Genomic DNA, 23,057 nt, shown 5'->3' with positions numbered 1-23,057 from the left:
AGCCCATCAACAACTGTCAGTTGATTTTTTTTTTAAAATTTCGCAGCCCATTTTAGAGGGCAAATTTTTAAAAAAAAAAATCCAAAAAAAAGGACCTAAATGATCCTGGGTGCGGTCAACGCACCCAGGATCGGGTTGACCGCACCCGGTGCCGCACCCACACCCGCACCCGCGTCGACGCGGGTGCGGCACCCTGCTAGCCGAATCCCTGTGACATAGCTTTTGAGGAAGCGGGAACCAGTTTGAAGTTGAGCGTGATTCGAACTTGACAGTGAGCTGGAACTATATTGCAAGTGAATCAAGAATCAAATTGGAAGCTAAAGGGTAATCAAATGAGTAGTGAAATAAGAATCTGAGCAAAAGCAAAATAGTAATCTGACAAAATAAAAATGAAATCAAGTGAGGAGCAAATGTGTATTAGATTTCTTTAACTGACTAAAACATATGATCCATGTTGTTCTTGAGATATACAACAACAACAACTACGCCTTCATCCCAAAACAATTGGGGTCGGCGATATGAACAAAAAAAAAATCATTCTGGGTCTTCCACATGAATCCTTCTCCTCCAATCATTTCTATCCAATGCCATGTCCTCGGTGAGGTTCAAAACATTCATATCCTTTCCTATTGAAATGAAATGGGGATCTTCGAAACACGAGCTTAGATTAACAAGGGCAAGTGTCAAGAATGACACTAAAGCATAACCCTTAAAAAGGGTATAACTGGAAACAAAAAAAAAATGTATTCTTTATTGATATGAAAAACCAATTGCTTAAGAAGCATTGGAATAAAATACAAGAGGGGCTGCACCCCTTTATATACACAGCTGAAAGAAGACTCAATAGAGTTGTTGGACACAGTCCAACAGCTCTATTAAGAGTTGTTGGAATGTGTCAGTCCAACAGCTCTATTAAGAGTCAAGTCTGGACAGGACTTGACTAGCAACAGCCATTCTAGTTCAAACTGAACTAGATGACATAAAGACAAAAAATAAAAATAAAGGAAAAAAATTACAGAAAAGAAAGAAATGAAAAATGTATTTATATATATATATAATAATATAATATTATTATATATACATATGTGTACAGTGAAATCAGGGAGCAGCGAGAGGCTTTGTAAAGAAGTCTGCTAACTGATATTCTGAAGTGACATATGGCAGATCAATTATCCTGTGTAGATATTCCTCTCTGACGTAGTGACAATCCATTTCGATGTGTTTGGTGCGTTCGTGGAATGTTCTGTTACTGGCAATGTAGATCGCACTTTTGTTGTCACAACACATTTGTGAAGCCTTTGTTGCTTCAGCTCCCATGTCAGCAAGCAGTCGTCGGAGCCAAACTACTTCCATGGTCGTGGTTGCCATGGCTTTGTATTCAGCTTCGGTGGATGAGAGAGATACCTTCTGCTGCTTTTTACACCTCCACGAGATCAATGATTCCTCTAAAAAGACACAAAAGCCAGTGGTTGAGTGTCTGTTATTGGGATCACCTCCCCAATCAACATCAGTATATGCAATTAAATCAAGAGAAGAGGAGGAAGATAAGAAAAGTCCTCGTGAAAGAGAGGACTTGATGTATCTGATAATACGCATGACTGCTCCCATATGAACATAAGTAGGAGCATGTTGAAATTGACTTGCTGTATGAACAACATGTGCTATATCTGGTCTGGTAATGGATAGACAGGAAAGTGCCCCGACAAGCTGTCTGTAAGGAGTAGGGTCTGCAAGAAGTTCTCCATCATCAATCTTCATTTTAACATTAACAACTTCTGGAGTGTCAACTTTCTTATCATCAGTAATACCAGACCTGAAAACAATATCAAAAGCAAATTTAGTCTGAGATAATAAATATCCTCTAGGAGAATAAGCAACTTCAATGCCTAAAAAATATCTCAACAAGCCCAAATCAGTCATTTCAAAATGAGATTTAAGAACTGTTTTGATTGTTTCAACTCCCTGTTTATCGCTTCCGGTGATGATCATATCATCCACATAGAGAAGAAGCACAATGATCCCTGCATCAGAATTCTTAATAAACAAAGCAGTGTCAGTTAAACAGAATTGAAAACCAATATCAATCATAACATGACTAAACCTATCATACCAAGCTTTTGGTGCTTGTTTAAGTCCATAAAGAGCTTTTTCTAAGCGAAGGACTTTACCCTTAGGAATACTTAGACCAGGAGGGGGTTTCATGTATACTTCTTCAACTAGCTTTCCATTTAAAAAAGCATTTTTGACATCCATTTGAAAAATAGACCATTTTTTGATAGAAGCTAAGGCAATTAAGGTTCGGACAGTAGTCATACGAGCCACCGGAGCAACGGTTTCTTCATAATCAATCCCATATTCTTGGGCATAACCTTTGGCTACTAAACGAGCTTTATATCTTTCAAGAGTACCATCACTCTTGGTTTTAATTTTATAAACCCATCGACATCCTATAGTTTTCTTCCCTGAAGGAAGATCTTGAATATTCCATGTAGAAGCCTTTTCAAGTGCATCTAATTCAGCTTTCATGGCTTCTATCCATTTGATATCATTTTTTTGCTTGAAAATATGTGGATGGTTCTTCGTATGAGTGAATTAATGCAATAACTGCCCTATATGTGGGTGAGAAAGACTCGTATGATACAAACTTTCCTGGAGGCCTCGAGATTCGGGATGATTGTCTAGTTGGAATGTTAGAATATTTTTCAAGTGCACATGGAGGATTAGACTCTTGTCGCCTGGAATATTGAATACTAGTATCTCTATGAACTTCTTCATTTTCAACATTAAGATCAATAATTCTTTGATCATCATCAAAGTTACAGTCAAGGTCATATTCATCAGATGTTGATGTTAGATCTAGCAAAAAGGAGTACTCAGTGACGTCTTTTAATTTTCTAAAATCAAAGAAGCTCTCCTTTTCAAGAAAGGAAACATTTCTAGACACATATAGTTTATTATTTTTGAAGTCAAAACATCTATAACCTTTCTGGTTTTCAGCATATCCTAAAAAGGCACACAGAATCACACGAGGGGAAAGTTTATCATTTTTGTCAGTAAATATGAAACATTTGCACCCAAATATTCTTAGTCTAGAGTAGTCTGGAGAAATGTTCATAAGTTTTTCAATGAGAGTGATATTTTGTAACGAAGAAGATGACATCCTATTAATGAGATAGGTGGCAGTTAAGGCAGCTTCTGCCCAAAAGTCTTTCGGGACTTGATTTGCTATTAATAAAGTCCTAGTGGTTTCTATAATATGGCAATGTTTTCGTTCTGCCAGTCCATTTTGTTGAGGTGTATAAGAACAAGATCTTTGATGTGTGATGCCATACAATTTAAGATAATTTTGAAAATCTGTGGATTAAAACTCTCCCCCTGAATCTGTGCGAAAAATAGTAATATCATTTTGAAACTTGTTTTTAACCATATTATGAAAAGTTTGAAAGTATGAAAATACTTCAGACTTATGTTTGAGAAAGTACATCCACGTATGTCGGGAGAAATCATCGACAAAAATAACATAGTAAACAAATCCTCCTTTAGAAATTACTGGTGCAGGACCCCAAACATCTGAGTGTATTAATTCAAGTGGTCTTGAAGAGAAAAAGGTTCTGTTCTGAAATGGTAAGCTTTTCATTTTGCCGAGAATACAATCTTTACAATCAAATGATTCAGAGTTACAAAATTTCCCTAGATTTGGAAAATATTGGATTTTGGCTATATGTGGGTGACCAAGTCTCTTATGTCACAGTTACAACTCTATTTTTTGAATATTATAACAAAAAGCTTTCTTCGACATTTCCAAAAAATTCATGTAATAGAGTCCTCCTTCTCTATGGCCTTCCCCAATCAGCTTGCCTGACTGACGATCATGTACCCAACAACCATGAGAAGAAAAAGAAATATTACACCCATAATCAGAAATTTGAGATACAGATAAAAGATTTAAATTTAATTTGGGAACATGTCTAATTTCTGGAATAAAAAATTTTTTTGTTTTATAAATTTTTTCAAAATTTCCTATTCCTTCTATTTCAAGAGAAGTCCCATCAGCAGTAAAGACCTTTGACACACTTGTTTTATTTTTAACACATTTGGATAGACTTTGATTATTTGGGGTCATATGAAAAGATGCACCATAGTCAAGAAGCCAAGAAATTTTACCTAGATCAGAAAAAGATGAGGCTGCTGCGCCGGTTGAAGCTTCAGATGAGGAAGAGGCACCTTTGATGAGAGGCTGAAGAATCTCCATTAGTTGGGCTAGGGAAACTGGTGCATCCTGATCTTTAGACTCCGATCTAGCAATTGCAGCTCTTTTTTCTTTCAGCTCCTTAAGTTTGGGACATTGTGACCTGTAGTGTCCCAGTTCATGACAGTGATGACAAATAACTTTCTTCTTATCATAGTCACCATTTTGTCGGTTAAAGTGAGGAGGCCTATATGATCGAACATGATTCCCTGGTCTAGACACGGCTAAAACGGAATCATCTTCAATTTTTAAAGAACCTTTCCGGAGACGATTTTCTTCCATTATTAACTCTTCAATAGTTTCAACAATAGAAGGAATTTTTCCCCGGTGAAGCAGGGCGGATTTAGTGGTTTCAAATTTCGGCCTTAATCCAGTGATAAACTGGTAAAAATGTTCAGCATCGAGGTGTTTCTGACGAAGCTCGATGTCTTCAGCACAATGCCACTTTGGTTCTAAAAGGGAAAGTTCTTCCCAAAGTTCGGACAACCCATTGTAATATTCACGAATAGTTTTGTCTCCTTGTGTCATCATTCGAACTTTTTCTTGGAGGTTGCACACGTGTGCAATATCTTTAAGGGAATACATATTCTTAAGGCATTCCCATGCCTTATCGGCATGATCAAATTTGGCAAGACTTGAGCATTTTTTAATGTCAACGCTATTGATAAGCCATGACATTATCTCCGCATGAGATATTCTCCATTCTTTCCATTTCTTCTCGTATGAGGAAATAGCCTTGATTTTCTCTTCTTCCGATAGAGGGACCTCTTTATCTCCCTCCTTTTTAGTAAGAGATAGCTTAGGTTCCGAATCGAAACCATCCACAATCCCCCATAAGCCTTTTCCTCATATATGGTGCTTCATGATTGAAGCCCATGTTACATAGTTCGTATCGCTTAGTTTCATAGGCATGATGGTGACTTTATCATTGTCATCCATCGATTACAAGGAGAGAAAGAATAGGGATAGAAGAGGAATAAGAAGGAAAATGAAAAAGAAAGAAGGAAAAAAACAATACAACAAGATGTGAAATCTTCTCTAATGAAGTGATAAAACACTTCTCTTCAAGTGGCAAACACTTTTGCAAACGGGCACGGAAACTGAGGCAGCTTTTCCTCAAGATTTAGTACTTCCGCGACTCTGATACCATGAAATGAAATGGGGATCTTCGAAACACGAGCTTAGATTAACAAGGGCAAGTGTCAAGAATGACACTAAAGCATAACCCTTAAAAAGGGTATAACTGGAAAAAAATAAAAAAAATGTATTCTTTATTGATATGAAAAACCAATTGCTTAAGAAGCATTGAAATAAAATACAAGAGGGGCTGCACCCCTTTATATACACAACTGAAAGAAGACTCAATAGAGCTGTTGGACACAGTCCAACAGCTCTATTTAGAGCTGTTGGAATGTGTCAGTCCAACAGCTCTATTGCTAGTCAAGTCTGGACAGGACTTGACTAGCAACAGTCATTCTAGTTCAAACTGAACTAGATGACATAAAGACAAAAAATAAAAATAAAGGAAAAAAATTACAGAAAAGAAATAAATGAAAAATGTATTTATATATATATAATAATATAATATTATTATATATACATATGTGTACAGTTTTACATTTTAACACCTATCACCTCCATCCATGTCTTTCTAGGCCTACCCAGACCTCTTTTAACTAATATATTTTCCCATTTCTCCATCCTTCTAACTGGAGCATCATTAGGCCTTCGCCGAATATGTCCAAACCACCGTAAATGATTCTCTCTCATCTTATTTTCAATCGGTGCAACGCCTACCTTCTTACGTATCTCCTCGTTCTGAATCTTATCTTTTATTGTATTTCCACACATCCATCTCAGCATACGCATCTCAGCTACACTCATTTTTTGAATATGACGTCTCTTGGCAGTCCAACATTCCGTACCATATAGTAAAGCGGGCCTAATAGTCGTCCTATAAAACTCTCCCTTCAACAGCAATGGCATTCTACGATCGCACAACACTCCAGTTGCACTTTTCCATTTCATCCACCCAACCTTTATCCTATGATTTACGTCTCCATCAATTTCTACATACTTTTGAATGATAGATTCCAAATATTTGAAACAATCATCCACCGGTATTTCTTGCTCACCAAGCTTCACTACACTCCCATCACTACTTCGTTGCTTACTAAACTGACATTCCATGTATTCTGTCTTACTCTTACTCAACTTAAAACCTCTTGCTTCCAATGTCTGTCTCTATAATTCTAACTTAGCATTAACCCCAGCTCTAGACTCGTCAATCAAAACAATATCATCAGCAAACAACATACACCACGACACATTTTCTTGAATTGATCTCGTAAGCTCATCCATCACTATAGCAAATAGGAAAGGGCTTAAAGCAGATCCTTGATGTAACCCAACCGTTATAGGAAAATTGGTTGTCACCCCTCCATAAGTGCGGACATTGGTTACTACTCCTTCGTACATATCTTTAATTATACTAATGTACTTGAGAGAAACATCTTTCTTCATCATTGTTCACCAGAGAACGTCCCTAGGTACTCTATCGTATGCCTTCTCTAAATCAATAAAAACCATATGCAAATCTTGTGTCCTCTCTCTATTTCTCTCAATAAGTTGTCTAAGAAGATGTATAGCTTCCATAGTTGATCTTCCAGGCATAAAACCAAATTGATTCTCCGATATCATGACAACCTTCCTCAACCTAGACTCAATCACCCTCTCCCAAAGTTTCATAGTATGACTCATGAGTTTTATACCACGATAGTTTGTGCAATCTTGTATATCACCCTTATTCTTATATAGAGGCACCAAAGTACTCTTCCTCCACTCATTAGGCATCTTATTTGTCTGCCAAATTTTGTTAAAAAGATTTGTCAACTATTCTAAACCTTTCTCTCCCAAGCATTTCCAAGCCTCGATAGGTATACCATCTGGGCCAACTGCCCTTCTTGATTTCATTTTCTTCAAAGCCTCTGCAATTTCTTTCTTTTAAATCTTGCGCATGAAGTCACGATTCATCTCATGAAAAGGAATAGAGAAGTCTCCAAGATCCTGAGCATGACTTTCATTAAATAGCTTATCAAAATAATCTTTCCATCTCTCCTTAATCTCCTCATCTTTGACTAAAACCCTTTGCGTTTCATCTTTGATGCATCTAACCATACCCAGATCCCTCGATTTCCTGTCTCTCATCTTTGCAAGCCTATAAATATCCTTCTCGCCCTCTTTGGTATCCAACTTGTCATAAACCTCTTTATATACCTTATCCCTCACGTTTCGAACTACTTTTTTAGCTTCCTTCTTTGCTATCATATACTTCTCCAAATTCTCATTATCACGACTCTTACTTAGATTTCTATAACACTCTCTTTTAACCTTAATAGCTAATTTGACATCCGCGTTCCACCACGATGTATCCTTACTTAGCGGTGCACTGCCTTTAGACTCACCCAATACTTCCTTAGCCACCTTTCTCATGCCACCCGCTATCTTATTCCACATTGATTCTGAATCCTCTTCGAGACACCAATCAGCTTCCTTAACTACCTGCTCTACAAACATTCTTTGTTTAGCTCCTTTCAGTGCCCACCATTTATTTCTAGGATCTATCCTATGTCTATCCCTTTTGCGACATTGTCTAATTCTAAGATCTAAAATTAATACTCTATGTTGTGTAGCTACACTTTCTCCCGGTATAACCTTACAATCGATGCAACAACCCCTATCTCTCTTTCTAAGTAGGAAAAAATCTATCTGACTCGTATTAACCTCACTTTTAAATGTTACTAGGTGAGACTCCCTCTTCCTAAACAAAGTGTTTGCTAAGATCATATCATAGGACAAACCAAAATCTAAAATCCTTTCTCCACTTTCGTTTCTTTCTCCTATACCATAGCCTCCATGGATACTCTCAAATCTATCCCTACTAATGCCTACATGCCCATTAAGGTCACCGCCGATGAAAAGCCTTTCTCCATAAGATATCCCTTGTACTACTCCATCTAAATCTTCCCAAAATTGACGCTTAATGGAATCAGCTAAACCTACTTGAGGTGCATAAACACTAATAATATTAATAATATTCGTACCTAATACTAATTTAATAAGTAAAATCCTATCACCCTTCCTACGGACCTCAACTACATTATCTATAAACTCGCGACTCATAACAATCCCTACTCCATTCCTATTTCTATTTATTCATGTATACCAAATCTTATATCCCCAAGGTTCTATCACTTTTCCTTTCTCACCTACCCATTTGGTCTCTTGTAGACATAAAATATCAATCTTTCTCTTACACATAACATCTACTAACTCTACCAACTTACCAGTTAAAGACCCTATGTTCCAAGTGGCTAACCTAATTTTATGGTCTTGGACTAACTTCTTTACCCCCACCCGTCCAACAAAGTGAGGGAATCCTTGCCTATTTGACACCACACCCGGTCGCCGGTGTGACGCGTCGCTTCCGAGTGACGACCTAGCAACCCTTGCCCATTTATCACTGCCTTCGGGCCTATAGAGTACAGCGCGTCGCTCAGTAGGGAACGCCCCAACGAAATTCTCATATTGGTTCATATTCATAGGGTATGACCAAGTTTTTATGTTGGCTGTCACAGGCCTACCGCAACCCTCCTCCTTTATCCGGGCTTGGGACCGACAATGTATAACTAAACAGTTATGCACAAGCGGAGTTGACATATAAAATAAAAAAAATTACATTGTTGATAGTTAAAGCTTAAAACTAAAATGTTTGTATTACTATAGTATTGTATAACATTAACTTTTGCTTTAAATGTCAAAAGAACCATTTAATGTTGTGTTCCTTTATTTTCCCTTTATGAATGAATCATCAATAGTAATAGAATTAGTCATCATACTAACTGAAACATTGGCATTCATGAAGTTGATAGAGTTTTACATGAAAGAATGAATCATGATCGAATACCTTCTAGAGAAGAGGGAAATAAGGAGAAAAAATGTAAACCATAAATTTGTAGCTAAAATTTCTTGTTTTTAAAACATGTTCTATTGTTTTCCTTTATGAATGTGTCATCAATAGTAAAATACTTTCATACTAACTGAAACATTGGCATTCATGAAATTGGTAGAGTTTCACATGAAAGAATGAGTCCAGAAATTATCGGATTGTAATGAAATAAGCGGAATTAAACCCAATGTCCTATAATGGACATTCACAAGCAAAAAGCAAAGAAAACACAAAGCCAACAATGGCTTGCTTAAAGGAAAAATCTTATAAAGCAAGAAATGGGTTTGTAAAAGCCACACTTTACAAAGGGGTTTACCCCTCTATTTATAAGCAAAAGAGAGAGAGAGAGTGGGAAAAGAGTGAGAGAGAGTGTGTGCATTGGGAGGCCCAAGAAGGAGTCATTGGGCCCCCAACGGTCACATTTGTGACCGTTGGGGGTCCAACGACTCTTAGTTGGGACCCCCAATGCATTATGCATTTACAATAAGAAAAAAAGAGGAAAAAGAAAAGGAAGAAAATAAAAGAAAAAGACTAAAATGCCCCTATTGGGCAGAATTACAGAAATACCCTTTATCGGGTATGATGGGATATCAATTAGTATATATATATATGTATATATATATATATATATGTATACATATATTTTAACACCCTCCCTCAAGCTTTACGGGGACATGACCGAAAGCTTGTTGAGAAGAAACATAAAACTAGGAGCAACAAGAGCTTTGGTGAAGAAATCCGCCAACTGGTACTCGGACGTAACATACGACAATGCTATGGTCCCTCTTAGATATTCATCACGAACATACTGACAATCCATCTCAATGTGTTTAGTACGCTCATGGAAGGTGTGGTTGCTTGCGATATAAATTGTGCTTTTATTGCCACAACCAGAGTTACCAGAAGCGCCTAGGTAAAAGGGTAAGCGCGCTTCCCCGAAGTGCGCTTCGGAAGCGCGAAACGACGCGCTTCCGAAGCGTGCGGGGAACCGACACTTTTAAATGGGAAGCACACTTCCCTTTTATGGGAAACACGCTTCCCCAAATTTTTTCAATTTTTTGTATTTTTTTTTTTTCGCTTCCCCCTCTCTTCCTAGGTCGCTTTTGGTTCGCTTCTTAGGTCGCTTCCGAGACGATTCCCGACTCGCTCCTAAGTGGTCCCACGCTTCTCGCTTCCTAAAATTTTGAAAGTGCCTCGCTTCCTCAACTGGCAACCATGGTCACAACACATCTTGGAAGGTGTAGAGATGATTATGCCCATATCACTTAAGAGACCTCTAAGTCACACAAGCTATATGGTTATAGTGGTCATTGCACGATATTCAGCTTCCGTTGAGGACAATGAAACTTTGTGTTGCTTGCATCTCCAGGAAATCATAGTCACCTAAGAATACACAAAAACCAATAGTTGAGAATATCATTGAGATTTCCTCCCCAATCAGCATCAGTATAAGCAATTAAGTCAAGTGATGAAGAAGAGGAAAGAAAAACTCCCTTAGTTATAGTATTTTTAATGTATCTAATGATTCTTAAGATTGCACTCATATGCATGGTTGTAGGTGCATGTTGAAACTGGCTGACAGAGTGAACTGCATGAGCTATGTCTAGCGAGTGATGGATAAGTATGTCAGAGACCCAACAAGTTGGCGGTAGGGAGTGAGATCTTCAAGAAGAGTTCCATCTTCCAATATCAACTTTGCATTGATAACTTCAGGGGTTTTCGTCTTCTTGTCATCTGTGATGTCAGACTTTAAACAAATGTCAGCTGCAAGTTTCATCTGAGAGAGAATGTACCCCTGTGGTGAGTACGCTACTTCAATACTTAAAAAATATCTTAAGAAACCAAGATCAAACATGTTATTTTTTTTTCAGAACTTTCTTAATATCATTAATTCCCTGCTGATCACTTCCAGTGATGATTATATTATCAACATAAAGCAAGAGAATAACTACTGAAGACCCTGCACTTTTCACAAACAAAGCAGTGTCAGTATAGCAAGAGCGACAATTCAAACTTGTCATTACGTTACTAAATTTATCATGCCAAGCCTTTGGAGCTTGTTTTAATCAATATAAGGCTTTGTTAAGTTAAATTTTATCATTACCAATACACGCTCCTGGCGGAGGGTTCATGTAAACCCAGAGTTACCGGAAGCGCCTAGGCAAAAGGGGAAGCGCGCTTCGGAAGCGCGAAACGTCGCGCTTCCGAAGCGTGAGGGGAAGCGTCCCCCTTTTTTGGGAAGCACGCTTCCCATTTATGGGAAGCGCGTCCCCCTTTTATGGGAAATGCGCTTCCCATAAATGGGAAGCGCGCTTCCCCACGCTTCCCCCTCGCTTCCTCATTTTTTCATTTTTTTCGCTTCCCCTCGCTTCCAGTTCGCTTCCTAGGTCGTTTCCGAGACGGTTCGGAATTTTCTTCTAAGTGGTCCCACGCTTCCCCGCTTCCTAAATTTTTGAAAGTGCCTCGCTTCCCGCTCCCGCTTCCTCGACTGGTAACTCTGTGTAAACCTCTTCATTTTTTTTCTCTATTTAAGAATGCATTCTTAACATCTAATTGATAGATAGGTCATTTTTTAACAGAAGCAACAACAAAAGAGTCCTAACACTGGTCATCCTAGCTACGGGAGCGAAAGCTTCCTCATAGTCAATACCGTATCTTTGAGCGTATCCTTTTGCTACTAGTCGAGCTTTGTAGCGTTCTAATGACCCATCGGTCTTAGTTTTGACTTTATAGACCCATCTACATCCAATCGGTTTCTTTCCAGTGGGCAATGAGGTTATTTCTCAAGTTTTTGCCTTTTCAAGAGCACTAAGTTGCAAGTTCATGGCTTCGACCCACTGGAGAATATTTTTGGCTTTATTATAATGAGATGGTTCATGGAATGAGTGTAACACAATTAGGCATGACCTATATTTTGGTGTTAGAGACTCATAAGAGACAAACCTATTAGGAGGATTGGAGACTCGACCGGATCTTCTCAAAGAGGTTTCTTCTATGTTGGACCCTTGGGAGTATTTTTCTAAAGCGTTTATGGGAACTTATTGACCACGCCGAACATAGGTTTGAATTGGACTACTATCAATGACATCATTTTCGTTTCTGTTTTCAACATTGTTGAGAGGAATGTCCTCTTGGTCATTCAACAAATTATCATTAGAAATCACCTCTTCTTGAAGAGTCACTTCTTCTTGAGGAAGAAGATCAAACAAGAAAGCATATTCACTTTCATCAATATCTTTAGTTTTCTCAAACCCATTTTCATTTTCTAAAAAGGTTACATCTTTAGAAACATACAATTTGTTGCTTTTGGGGTCGAAGCATTTAAATCCTTTTTTGATTTTCTCCATATCCTAAGAATACATACTCAATAGCTTTTGGAGATAATTTATCTCTTTTACGTGAAAGAACAAAGCATTTGCACCAAAAAATTCTTAATCTATTAAAATCGGGAGTTCTTTAAAATAGTTTTTCATATGGAGATGTATTTTCTAAGGATGAAGATATCATTCTATTTATCAAGTAGGTTGATGTTAAAACGGCTTTGGCCCAATAGTTTTTTGGAATTTCTTTAGAAATAAGAAGTGTCATAATGGTTTCTACAATGTGTCTGTTTTCTTTCGGCTAAACCATTTTATTGAGGAGTTCTAGGACAAGATTTTTTATGGCAAATTCTATTTGTTTCTAAATAATTTTGAAATTCATTTGATAGATACTCTCCACCCGAATAAGATCTAAGAATAGAGATATTACTTAAAATTTGATTTTTGACCATCATATGATTTTTTTTAAAAAAGGCGAAGATATCAGATTTTAAGTTAAGAAAATAAATCCATACATATCTAGTAAAGTCATCAATAAAGGTAACATAATAGGAGTATCCACCTTTCGATATAACCGGAGAAGGGCCCTAAACATCCGAATGAACTAACTCAAATGGTCTTTTAGTCAAAAACGTTCTATGTGGAAAATGAATAGATTTCATCTTTACAAAAATACAATTCTTGCAAACAAAATGTTTCTCGTTACAAAATTTCTTTCCAAAAGAAAAATAATATATTTTTGAGAAGCTTGGATGTCCAAGTCTTTGATGCCAAGTTTCAATATTTTTATCTTGGACATAGTTTTAAAAAGAGTTGGTAGGAAGTTTCAAGTTGGTCATGTAATAGAGGTCTCTCCTTCTATGGCCTTGTCCAATCTGCTTCCCGGACCGGAGATCCTGTATAGAGCAACCCTTAGTTGAGAAAGAGATTTCACATCCATGATCACATATTTGAGAAACAGAAAGAAGGTTTAAATTTAGTTGAGTTACCACCCTCACATTTGGCACAAGGGGATTTTTGGAAAAACTTAAAGTTCTAGCAATTTTGATTTGTAAGGCGTGCCATCGACGGTTGAAACATAAGAGGTTTTTGAATTTGGACATAAGTCGGATAACCCATTCTCATGAGGTGTCATATGAAAGGATGCTCCGGAGTCAAGGATTCAAGAGGACATACCTGGAGGAGAGGAGGAGGCAATGACAACACCCGATGTAGATGGAGATGAAGATTTGAGTAGCAATTGGAGTGCCTCGGATAGTTGAGCAAGAGAAAAGGAATCCCTTTATTTTGTTGAATCTTCTTTCCTTGGCGTGTTTTCTTCAACGGAAGCAACTCTTGGCTTCAAAGCTTCATTTATCTTTGGACAATTTGGCCTTATATGTCCCGGTTCTTGACAATGATGACATATGGCTTTCTTATAGTTTCCATTATAGTTATTTTGTCTTCCAAAATGAGGAAGCTTATAAGTCCTAACATGATTTTTGGGTTTAGAAACGGCTAAGACTTCATCTCCCTCTTTTACCATGCCAAGACAGGGTTTTTCTTGGCATATTTTGGCAACGACATCTTCTAAGGGAAGAGGCTTAAATCTACGGAAGAGAGAAGATCTAACTTGCTCATACTCCGGTCTAAGCCCATGCAAAAATTGAAAAAAAAATGTTCTTTTTCCATTTGTTGCCTTCTAAGTTCGACATCCTCACTATCTACCCATTTGGGTTCTAGGAGGGATAGCTCATCCCATAAGAGACTAAGAGAGCTAAAGTAATCGCGGACACTCATGTCCCTTTGTTTAATGGTGCAAATCTTTTCTTGGAGGAAAAATTGCCTAGCGAGGTCTTTTTGAGTGTACATACATTTCATGAAGAACCATGCTTCGTTAGCTTTGTGAAATCTGGCAATGTTTGTACAAATTTTTCACTCCACGTTATTCATAAACCATGCAAGTATTTTTGCATGCTTACTTTCCCAATCTTCAATCAACAATTGGTGTTCTTCAATGGCTTTAATTCGTTCTCCTCCTTCTAAAGCTTTCTCTTGTTCTCTTTCCATTTTGGTGAGTTGTAGTTGAGGTTCCGGAATGGTGCCCATCACATAACCACAAAGCTTTTGCCCTTGAGGTTGTTCTCCATAGTGGACGCCCATACCAAGTAGTTGGTACCATTTAGCTTGAAGGTGTGGTCAATCTTTTGTTCACCTTCCATGGTGAAATAGAGATAGGAGAAGCAAGAAAAGATATGCTAACTTATAAGGAAACTCAAGTGAAAAAGGGATTTGACAACTAGAGCACAACATTGCTCTGATACCATGTAATGAAATAAGCGAAAATAAACACAATGTCCTATAATGAACATTCACAAGCAAAAAGCAAAGAACAAGTCCACAATGGACAAACAAAAAGCCAGCAATGGCCTGCTATAAGGAAAAATCTTATAAAACAAGAAATGAGCCTGTAAAAGCCACACTTTACAAAGGGGTTTACCCCTCTATTTATAAGCAAAAGAGTGAGAGAGAGAGTGGGCATTGGGAGGCCCAACAAGGAGTTGTTGGGCCCCCAACGGTCACATTTGTGACCGTTGGGGGTCCAACGACTCTTAGTTGGGACCCCCAATGCATTATGCATTTAATGCATTTACAATAAGAAAAAAAGAGGAAAAATAAAAATAGGAAAAAGAAAAGGAAGAAAATAAAATAAAATAAAAAAACTAAAATGCCCCTATTGGGCAGAATTACAGAAATACCCTTTATCGGGTATGATGGGATATCAATTAGTATATATATATATATATATATGTATATATATATATATATATATATATATATATATATATATATTTTAACACAGATACCTTCTAGAGAAGAAGAGGGAAATAAGGAGAAAGAATGTAAACCATAAATTTGTAGCTAAAAAATACTATTTTCTTGTTTTTAAAACATGTTTTATTGTTTTATTTTAAAAATTAAAAAAAAGGTCTATTTGGGAAATCATGATTTATTATTCAATATTTAAGATCCCATATCTCGGAATCATGCTTCTCAATTTAAGAGAGGCTCGGGGAAGCATGAGGAAAGTGTAAAGGGTTCAAGGAAGCATGATTCTCATTGCATTTTGCAAGTGAGACATGCTGTGATTTTGGAGCATGCTTCCCACTTCTATATGGCACTTCCTATAACTTTACTTATCTCTCTCTCTCATGCACACACACACACACACACACACACACACACCAAAGCACCGTCACAAGTGATGCAATATTATAAATATATAGTTAATTTTTAGGGTCAAATAGGTCATTGTCACTTTACAAATTAAAATTACAAGAACATCCTACTTTTTGAAATGTCTTTCTCCTTCAAAATAAAAGATGTGAGCTCTCTCTAAAGTAATTGTATATTTTAAAAAATGCCAATGCTTTTGAGGGTATTTTTGTCAGTTCAATCAATTGCATGCTGCTAAGGTTAATATAAAGGGTTTAAAGTTAAGAGAGAGATTCAAGGGAATAGCATGTATGCAGTTTAATTACAAATGTACATTCTTTTTTAACCATAATTAGGGTTATTAAATAAATAAAGGTTTTGGTGTGCCCACCAACAGAGGTCATGAGGGGCCATCTTAATCTCTATAAACCCTCTCTTAATACTACTTCCTCCTATTCTCTTTTTATGCTAAGAAAGAATTTATTAGTTTAAGGTAAAAGCAATGAGCGCTGTTTGTCAAATATTTAAAATACCATGGTGTAGATTTACATTATTGTCTGGGAACAGGTGGACTGGTGGGGTAAGGTGATGTTAAAATGTATATCTTGTACATATATAATGTATACCCTCTCACTCCCTCTCATGTTGTGTATATATAGGGGATCTCCCCCTCATTGTTTGTACGTATCTTGCATACATTTTTGAATTAATAAATTAATATTTTTTTACATTGTGAGCTCTCTTTGTGAGTGTGCCCATAGTGACTTTTTTGCTTGTCCATTTGGCTTCTTTGGTGGACATTTGTTCTTGTTTGAAGGCTCCACTTTATTTTAATGGTATCAGAGCCATAATGCTCTTCATCTTTGAAGTTGGCAACCTCGTTGTTCTTGTGCTCATGGATCACTCCTCAACTATGTCACCTTGGTGCGGGTACGGAGGTATGACACAACAATTTCAAAAAATATGGGTACGGGGACACGACTATATATATAAATATTAAATATCACATAAATACAAAATAAATTGAATATAATCTAAATATATATTCTATATCTAAAATATATATTATATATTGAAAATATAAGGTTATAAACTGAAAATATAATTATAACTTATAAATTAAATACAAACTTGTTTGTACTGAGGGTAAAATGTCATGTCCGGGTGTCAATGCTTGTCGACACGGGTACAAAGGGCAAAATGGAGTGTCCAGGTACAATGGCTCCTCAAGTGTTCATGGTGCGGTAGTTGTGGTGGCTCCAGTGGGCGTGCTCATTCTCTATATCCTCTCTGTATCTCTTACCTCTTCTCTCTAACACTAACTATGTAATGTGGTCTTCAATCATGAAGCACCATATTTGGGGCAAGGGCTTGTGGGGATTAGTGGATGTATTAGATCCAAATTCTAAACTCCTTACCAAAGTAGAGAATGGGAAGGATGTTGCACTCGAAGGGGATGAGAAAATCAAGGCCATAACCGATTATGAGAAAAACTAGAAATAATGGAGAATGGGACACATGATAATGTCTTGGCTTATTAATAGCGTAGACATTAAGAAATATTCTAGCCTAGTAAAGTTTGAGCATGCCAATGATGTGTGAGATTACCTTAAAACATATATTCACTTAAAGATATTGCATATGTGTTCAATTTACATGATAAGATTAGAACTATGACTGAAGTGAATATGAGCACTAAAAAATACTATAATGCTCTATCCGATCTTTGGGAAGAATTGACTCTTCTAAAACCAAAGTGGCATTGCCCTTTGGATATTGAGCTCTTTGACAAAATCAAATAGATGCAGAGCATTTTTACCAATTCATAAATGGATTGCGTTCCAAGTTTGAAGCCACCAAGTCAGCTATTATCTATAAAGGAAAGATTTCCTCTATTGTTGATACGATTGAGGACCCAAGTATGAAAGAAAATAGGTTGAAGAGACACATACTCAAGAATGATGATGAATCCGTCTTGGCTGTATCTAGGTCGGGAACCTATGTTCACATATACAAACCACCTCACTTTGGGAGATAAGGCAATGAATATGACAACAAAAGAAAAACCATGTCTTTATTTCCATGAACTGGGACACATCAAGCCCTTGTGTCTTAAGTTGAGGAAAAGGGAGAAAAAATGTGGCTTCAGTTGGTCCACCTTAAGAGACAGGTGCTTCATCCTCTTCTTAGTGAATCATCTTCACGTGCACTTGAAAATTATTCAAACATTAGAAGTGAAAATGAGATTAAATATAGGAGATCATCTAAAGTATCAAAGCCTCCAGAAAAGTTTGTTTTACGAATCTTTTTTATCAAAATACAAGGCATGTATTGCGTTAATCCACTTCTACGTAGAGCCCTCGTCTTATGCCCATGCTAAAGAACATTCTGAGTGGGTAGAAGCCATGGGAGTCAAATTAGAGGCTTTAGAAAAAGCCAAAACTTGGACACTTCAAGATCTTCCACAAGGAAAGAATCCTATAGGATATATGTGAGTTTATAAAGTAAAAAACAAGATTGATGTGACCCTTGAGAGGTATAAAGCTAAATTAGTAGCAAAAAGATATTTTCAAAAATATGAGATAGATTATGAAGAAACTTTTGCCCATGTTGTCCGAATGACCATTGGTAGGACCTTTATAGCAGTTGCTTCTATTAGGAATTGTCCCATATACCAAATGGATGTTAAGAGCACTTTTATTAACGAAGAACTAGTTGAAGAAGTGTACATGGAGGCACCGCCCAAGTATGAGCATCCCTGAAGGAAAGGCACTTCACTTGAGTAAGGCTCTTTATGACTTGAAGCAAGCGGCAAAAAATTTAGCAAGGTTATGCTTGCTATTGGTTTTAGATCTTGTTTGACTGACACAACTTTGTTTGTTAAGAAATCTAATGCAGATATTGTCATTCTACTTCTATACGTGGATGATATGATCATCATTAGGGGAGACAAACATAGAGTTGAAAATATCAAAACACTTCTTAAAAACAATTTTGAAATGACTGATTTGGGTTTTTTAAGATATTTTCTAAGAATTGAAATTGCTTACTCTCCTACAGGGTATTTGTTGCTTCAGTCTAAATTTGTTTATGATATTGTTTTCAGGTTTGACATTACAGATGATAAGAGAGTTAACACTCTTAACGTTACTAATGTCAAAATAAAAATTGATGGTGGAGAACCTCTTGAAGACCCAACGGCTTATCGTAAATTGATTGAAGCACTGTCTTACCTATGAATCACTAGACCAGACATAGCGCACACTATTCATACAATTAGTCAATTTCAACATGCTTCTACATCCATTTGCATGAGGGCAGTAGTACTATTTAGTAGACACATTAAAAATTCTATTTCTAGAGGCATTTTTATGTCTTCTTTATCTACATTAGATTTAATTGCTTATACTGACGATGATTGAGGATGTGATCCCAATGATAAATATTCAACCACGGGTTTGTGTTTTTCTAGGTGAATCTTTGATCTCATGGATGTGCAAAAAGCAACAAAAGATCCCGCTTTCATCGACTAAAGCCGAATACAGGCAATAACCACGTCTACGATAGAGGTGGTTGGGCTTAGAAGATTACTGACGGACATGAGAAATTAAATAAAAGGACCTTAAAAAACGTGTTGTGACAACAAGAGTGCATCTACATTAACAATAACCACACGTTTTACGAAAGAACAAAACATATTGAAATGAATTGTCACTATGTATGAGAGGAGTATCTTCAAGGCAACATTGATCTGCCTTATGTTACATCAAAGTATCAATTGGGAGACTTCTTCACCAAACCTCTCTGAGGTTTCACTTCCTTGACAAACTTTCGGTCGTTATATTGTAAGTTTGAGGGGGAGTGTTAAAATGTATATCTTATACATATATAATGTATATATCATATGTCTATGTATATGTATGCATACATATGTATGTATATGTATATATACACGCATATATATGTATATTATATATGTTATTTCTTATTTGTAAATAATATTTTTCTGTTTTTTATTTGGGTCAAATCATGTTGACTAGCCGTTAGAGCACAGCTAGCTAATCTAGGTGTTAGGCTATCTAACGGCTACTAGGCTCTGTCACTCCCTCTCATGTTGTGTATATATAGGGGATCTCCCCCCTCATTGTTTGTATGTATTTTGCATCTTTTTTTGAATTAATAAATTAATAATTTTTACATTGTGAGCTCTCTTTGGTGTGTGCCCTTAGTGGCCTTTGTTGGTGGACCCATAGTGGCTCTTTGTGCTTGTCCATTTGGCTTCTTTGGTGGATATTTGTTCTCTTTTGAAGGTTTCACTTTCTTTACAGGTGAGTGGATTTGTTGAGAACAACCCTTGGTGTACAGCCTGATGAGCCTAGGGCTTGTGCCCTGTCTTGTGACCCATATTTATGGTTTTCTTGGGAATGCTAACTACATTGCCTGGTTAATAGCAAAAATGTAGCCATTGCTTCAATTTCAATGAAAGTTAGTCAAACATCTTTTTCCTGTTCGAAACCATTTACCAAATGTAGGTTAGACAATGGCTATGGCCATAGGCTTGCTTTTTGTCGTTTATTTATGTGCTTTAGAACTGCTGAATTGTATGTTGTATCTGATGTGTTATTGTACGATTTTCTAGGAGACTAAAGAATCTGTACAGTCAGAGTTCCGGCATCAAGTCTCCCTTCTGGTCCAACCAATGCTTCAGGTACTTCACAGATCTTTTTCATATTTTTTCCCTGAGAATCTGAACTCATGTTCGACAAACCATTCATGTATAAGTTTTCCCTCTGTATTTCAAAAATGATCTCCGAGCAGTATCTCCTATGCAATGGTTGTATGAAATGCGAGTTTGTTTCCATTGATGAGTATTTTAGCTTGTTTTCATGTTTCAATTTTTTAAGCTAAAATCTATATTCATATCATCTAAAATCAATAGAGCGGCAGAGCCCTTGCTGCTCAGGGAGATGAAACAGGTGTAAACATGAGAATTTTGTTCATATATACATATTTCCTTTTTAAAATTTTTGAAAGCATAGAGATAAATGTTCTCCTGAAAACTGAATAATCTATGTGGCTTGTACAGTCTCTAGATGCTGCCTTTGCTCACTATGAAACCGAGTTGCAGAAGGCCGCTAAAAGAAGCCAGTGACAGAATGGATTTCTTTAGTTGAGGTTTGCCTACATTTTAGTTTATGTGCAAGTACCATGCCATCTTGCACCATTACTCGTATATAAAAGATGAATTTTGCTATTCACTATTAATGAGAAAGATTTGTTCCTCGGCGCGCCGAATGGAGAAATTTTATTTGTTTTTGGTAGATGAATGAGATTAAATTGCACTTGCTCAGCACCCCTTATGAGTTCGTATTAAAGCGGCTCTTAAAGGGTGAGGACTATATGGGCAAAAGTTACCCCACGGTGGTTACTCATGTGGTCAGTGGGTTCCTGTGTCAAGCTGAAGGCCCAGGATCGAATCCCACTGGTGGACGGGGGCTGCCGTTGCTTTATCACGGTTAGGGCATGTAAGGCTGGGCGATTGTCTCCTCAACCCGGAGTTTTACCTTGCAGGTAGGGATGCACAATGGGCCATCTCGGCCTGAACCCATTGGGAAAACCCCAGCCTATACACACACACACACACACACACACACACACACACACACACACACACCGGCCCGGCCAAAAGCCCAGTTCAGTGCAAAGCTGTTATCACCTATTTTTCAAACACAGGATCGAGTCAAAGACATCTTCTTTCTATATCTGAGTAGAAAATTACACTGATAACTAGCGTGTGAGTTAGAAACACCCAAGCATGCACTTGTTCCATCTCGTATGGGGAAGAGATGCCCCACCTGGACATTAAAATGCATACATTTCTCAAAATTAAGATATGTAACATGCACATTTGCTTGCTTAATTTAACAGGGCGTTTGTCCTCTTGGGTGTGAATTTGACCTGTTTTCAAGTCCAGCGATTATAAGGGACTAAAGCCTGAAAGTCTACTAGTACACACTACATAGTCTCAGCACATGACAAGCACAAAATCCACCAATCTTGATTTCAAATTATAGCGTGAAAGTTCTTGATTTCAAGTTATAGCGTGAAAGTTCGAGTGCTTCGCACTCCTTTCTTGGTCTATATTTCATTGGATGCTATCATACTGCACAATTCTGCCACCATATAATCCCTCCATTATAAGGCAGAGTGGTCGTGGGGCCTCACCTGGGGTTTTGCTCGCTTCGGTGAGGGTTCCTCGTCATAAAACAAAAATATATATAATGCCTCCATTAATGACAAGCGGGTCTGCTGAGCAGCACTTCAATGTGAACTTGTGACCGCGATGTCACAAATCCAGTCTTTTAAAAAAAAATATAAAAATAAATATGAACCTAAACAATATAAAAAACTTTGCATAAACAGTTTTTAGCTCACTGTTAAAAAATAAATAACTGTTTGAATAAAAATTAATTAAGAGATTAGGGTGAGAAATGGAGAAATAACACGTGTACGTGGTTCGGCTAAAGGCCTACATCTACAGGAAAAATTTCTTTTTCAATTTATTCAATCTATCAATTTACACGCTTATACAGGTACATGATCCAGATAAAAAAAATTATCTACAACCAATATGAGAAATAATCAAGATGCGATAGAAATAAACTATAATTTTAAAAACTGTAGATTGTCACCTTTCTTGATAAGAGATAATATCTGAGATTGCAACTGTCCTATGACACAAACAATTATCTTTGAAACTATTATCTGTGATAGACAATAGCTTTCCATATCGTTATAGATTCCGAACAAATATGACACTAAAAACATGATATTTTCAAATTAAATGATTTTTTAAAACATAACTACATATACATTTATGGACTTTCCGACCACTGTGTGAGGGTCAAGGCCCTGTAGTTTGCCAACTACCTTCTTGTAAGTTTTTAAAGTTGATGCTGGTGATATTTCAAGAATACCTCCATATTTAAGAACCAATAGAATTTTGACACAAACACGATATTTTCAAGATGTTATTGTTTTAAACATTATTGCAATTTATCGTGATATTAACAGAATCTTTTAAGGTGCGTTTGATTACCTTGGATTTTAAGGATCAGATTTAGTGTGGGGTCTACATGAAATCCATGGTTTTTGCAAACATGGGGACTCAGATCCTTGGATTTTAGATTCGAAAGTACTTCCCCATTCATGGATCCTCCTTAAAGCCGTAGGACTTGAGATCAGAGTATACTAAACGCACCATTATATTTTCAAAATTTTCCTT

The 23,057-nt window shown here is 37.0% G+C and overlaps 1 protein-coding gene across 1 annotated transcript in view; it reads left to right on the top strand.

Annotated features, from left to right (window-relative positions):
* The window catches only part of LOC149813683 (general transcription and DNA repair factor IIH subunit TFB1-3-like), a 98,880-nt gene extending 77,813 nt beyond the window's left edge, over window positions 1-21,067 (top strand). Inside the window, exons 20-21 of the mRNA XM_089990986.1 lie at window positions 20,412-20,480; window positions 20,859-21,067. Coding sequence (XP_089847112.1) covers window positions 20,412-20,480; window positions 20,859-20,924 — 135 coding nt within the window. The 3' untranslated portion in view covers window positions 20,925-21,067. The remainder of the gene's footprint in view (window positions 1-20,411; window positions 20,481-20,858) is intronic.
* Window positions 21,068-23,057: the final 1,990 nt, after the last annotated feature.

Source organism: Nuphar pumila, chromosome 16, assembly GCF_984573655.1.
Source record: "Nuphar pumila chromosome 16, dmNupPumi1.hap1.1, whole genome shotgun sequence".
NCBI lineage: Eukaryota > Viridiplantae > Streptophyta > Magnoliopsida > Nymphaeales > Nymphaeaceae > Nuphar > Nuphar pumila.
The sequence above is the reverse complement of the archived record's forward strand: the minus strand, read 5'-3'. Positions and strand labels throughout refer to the sequence as shown.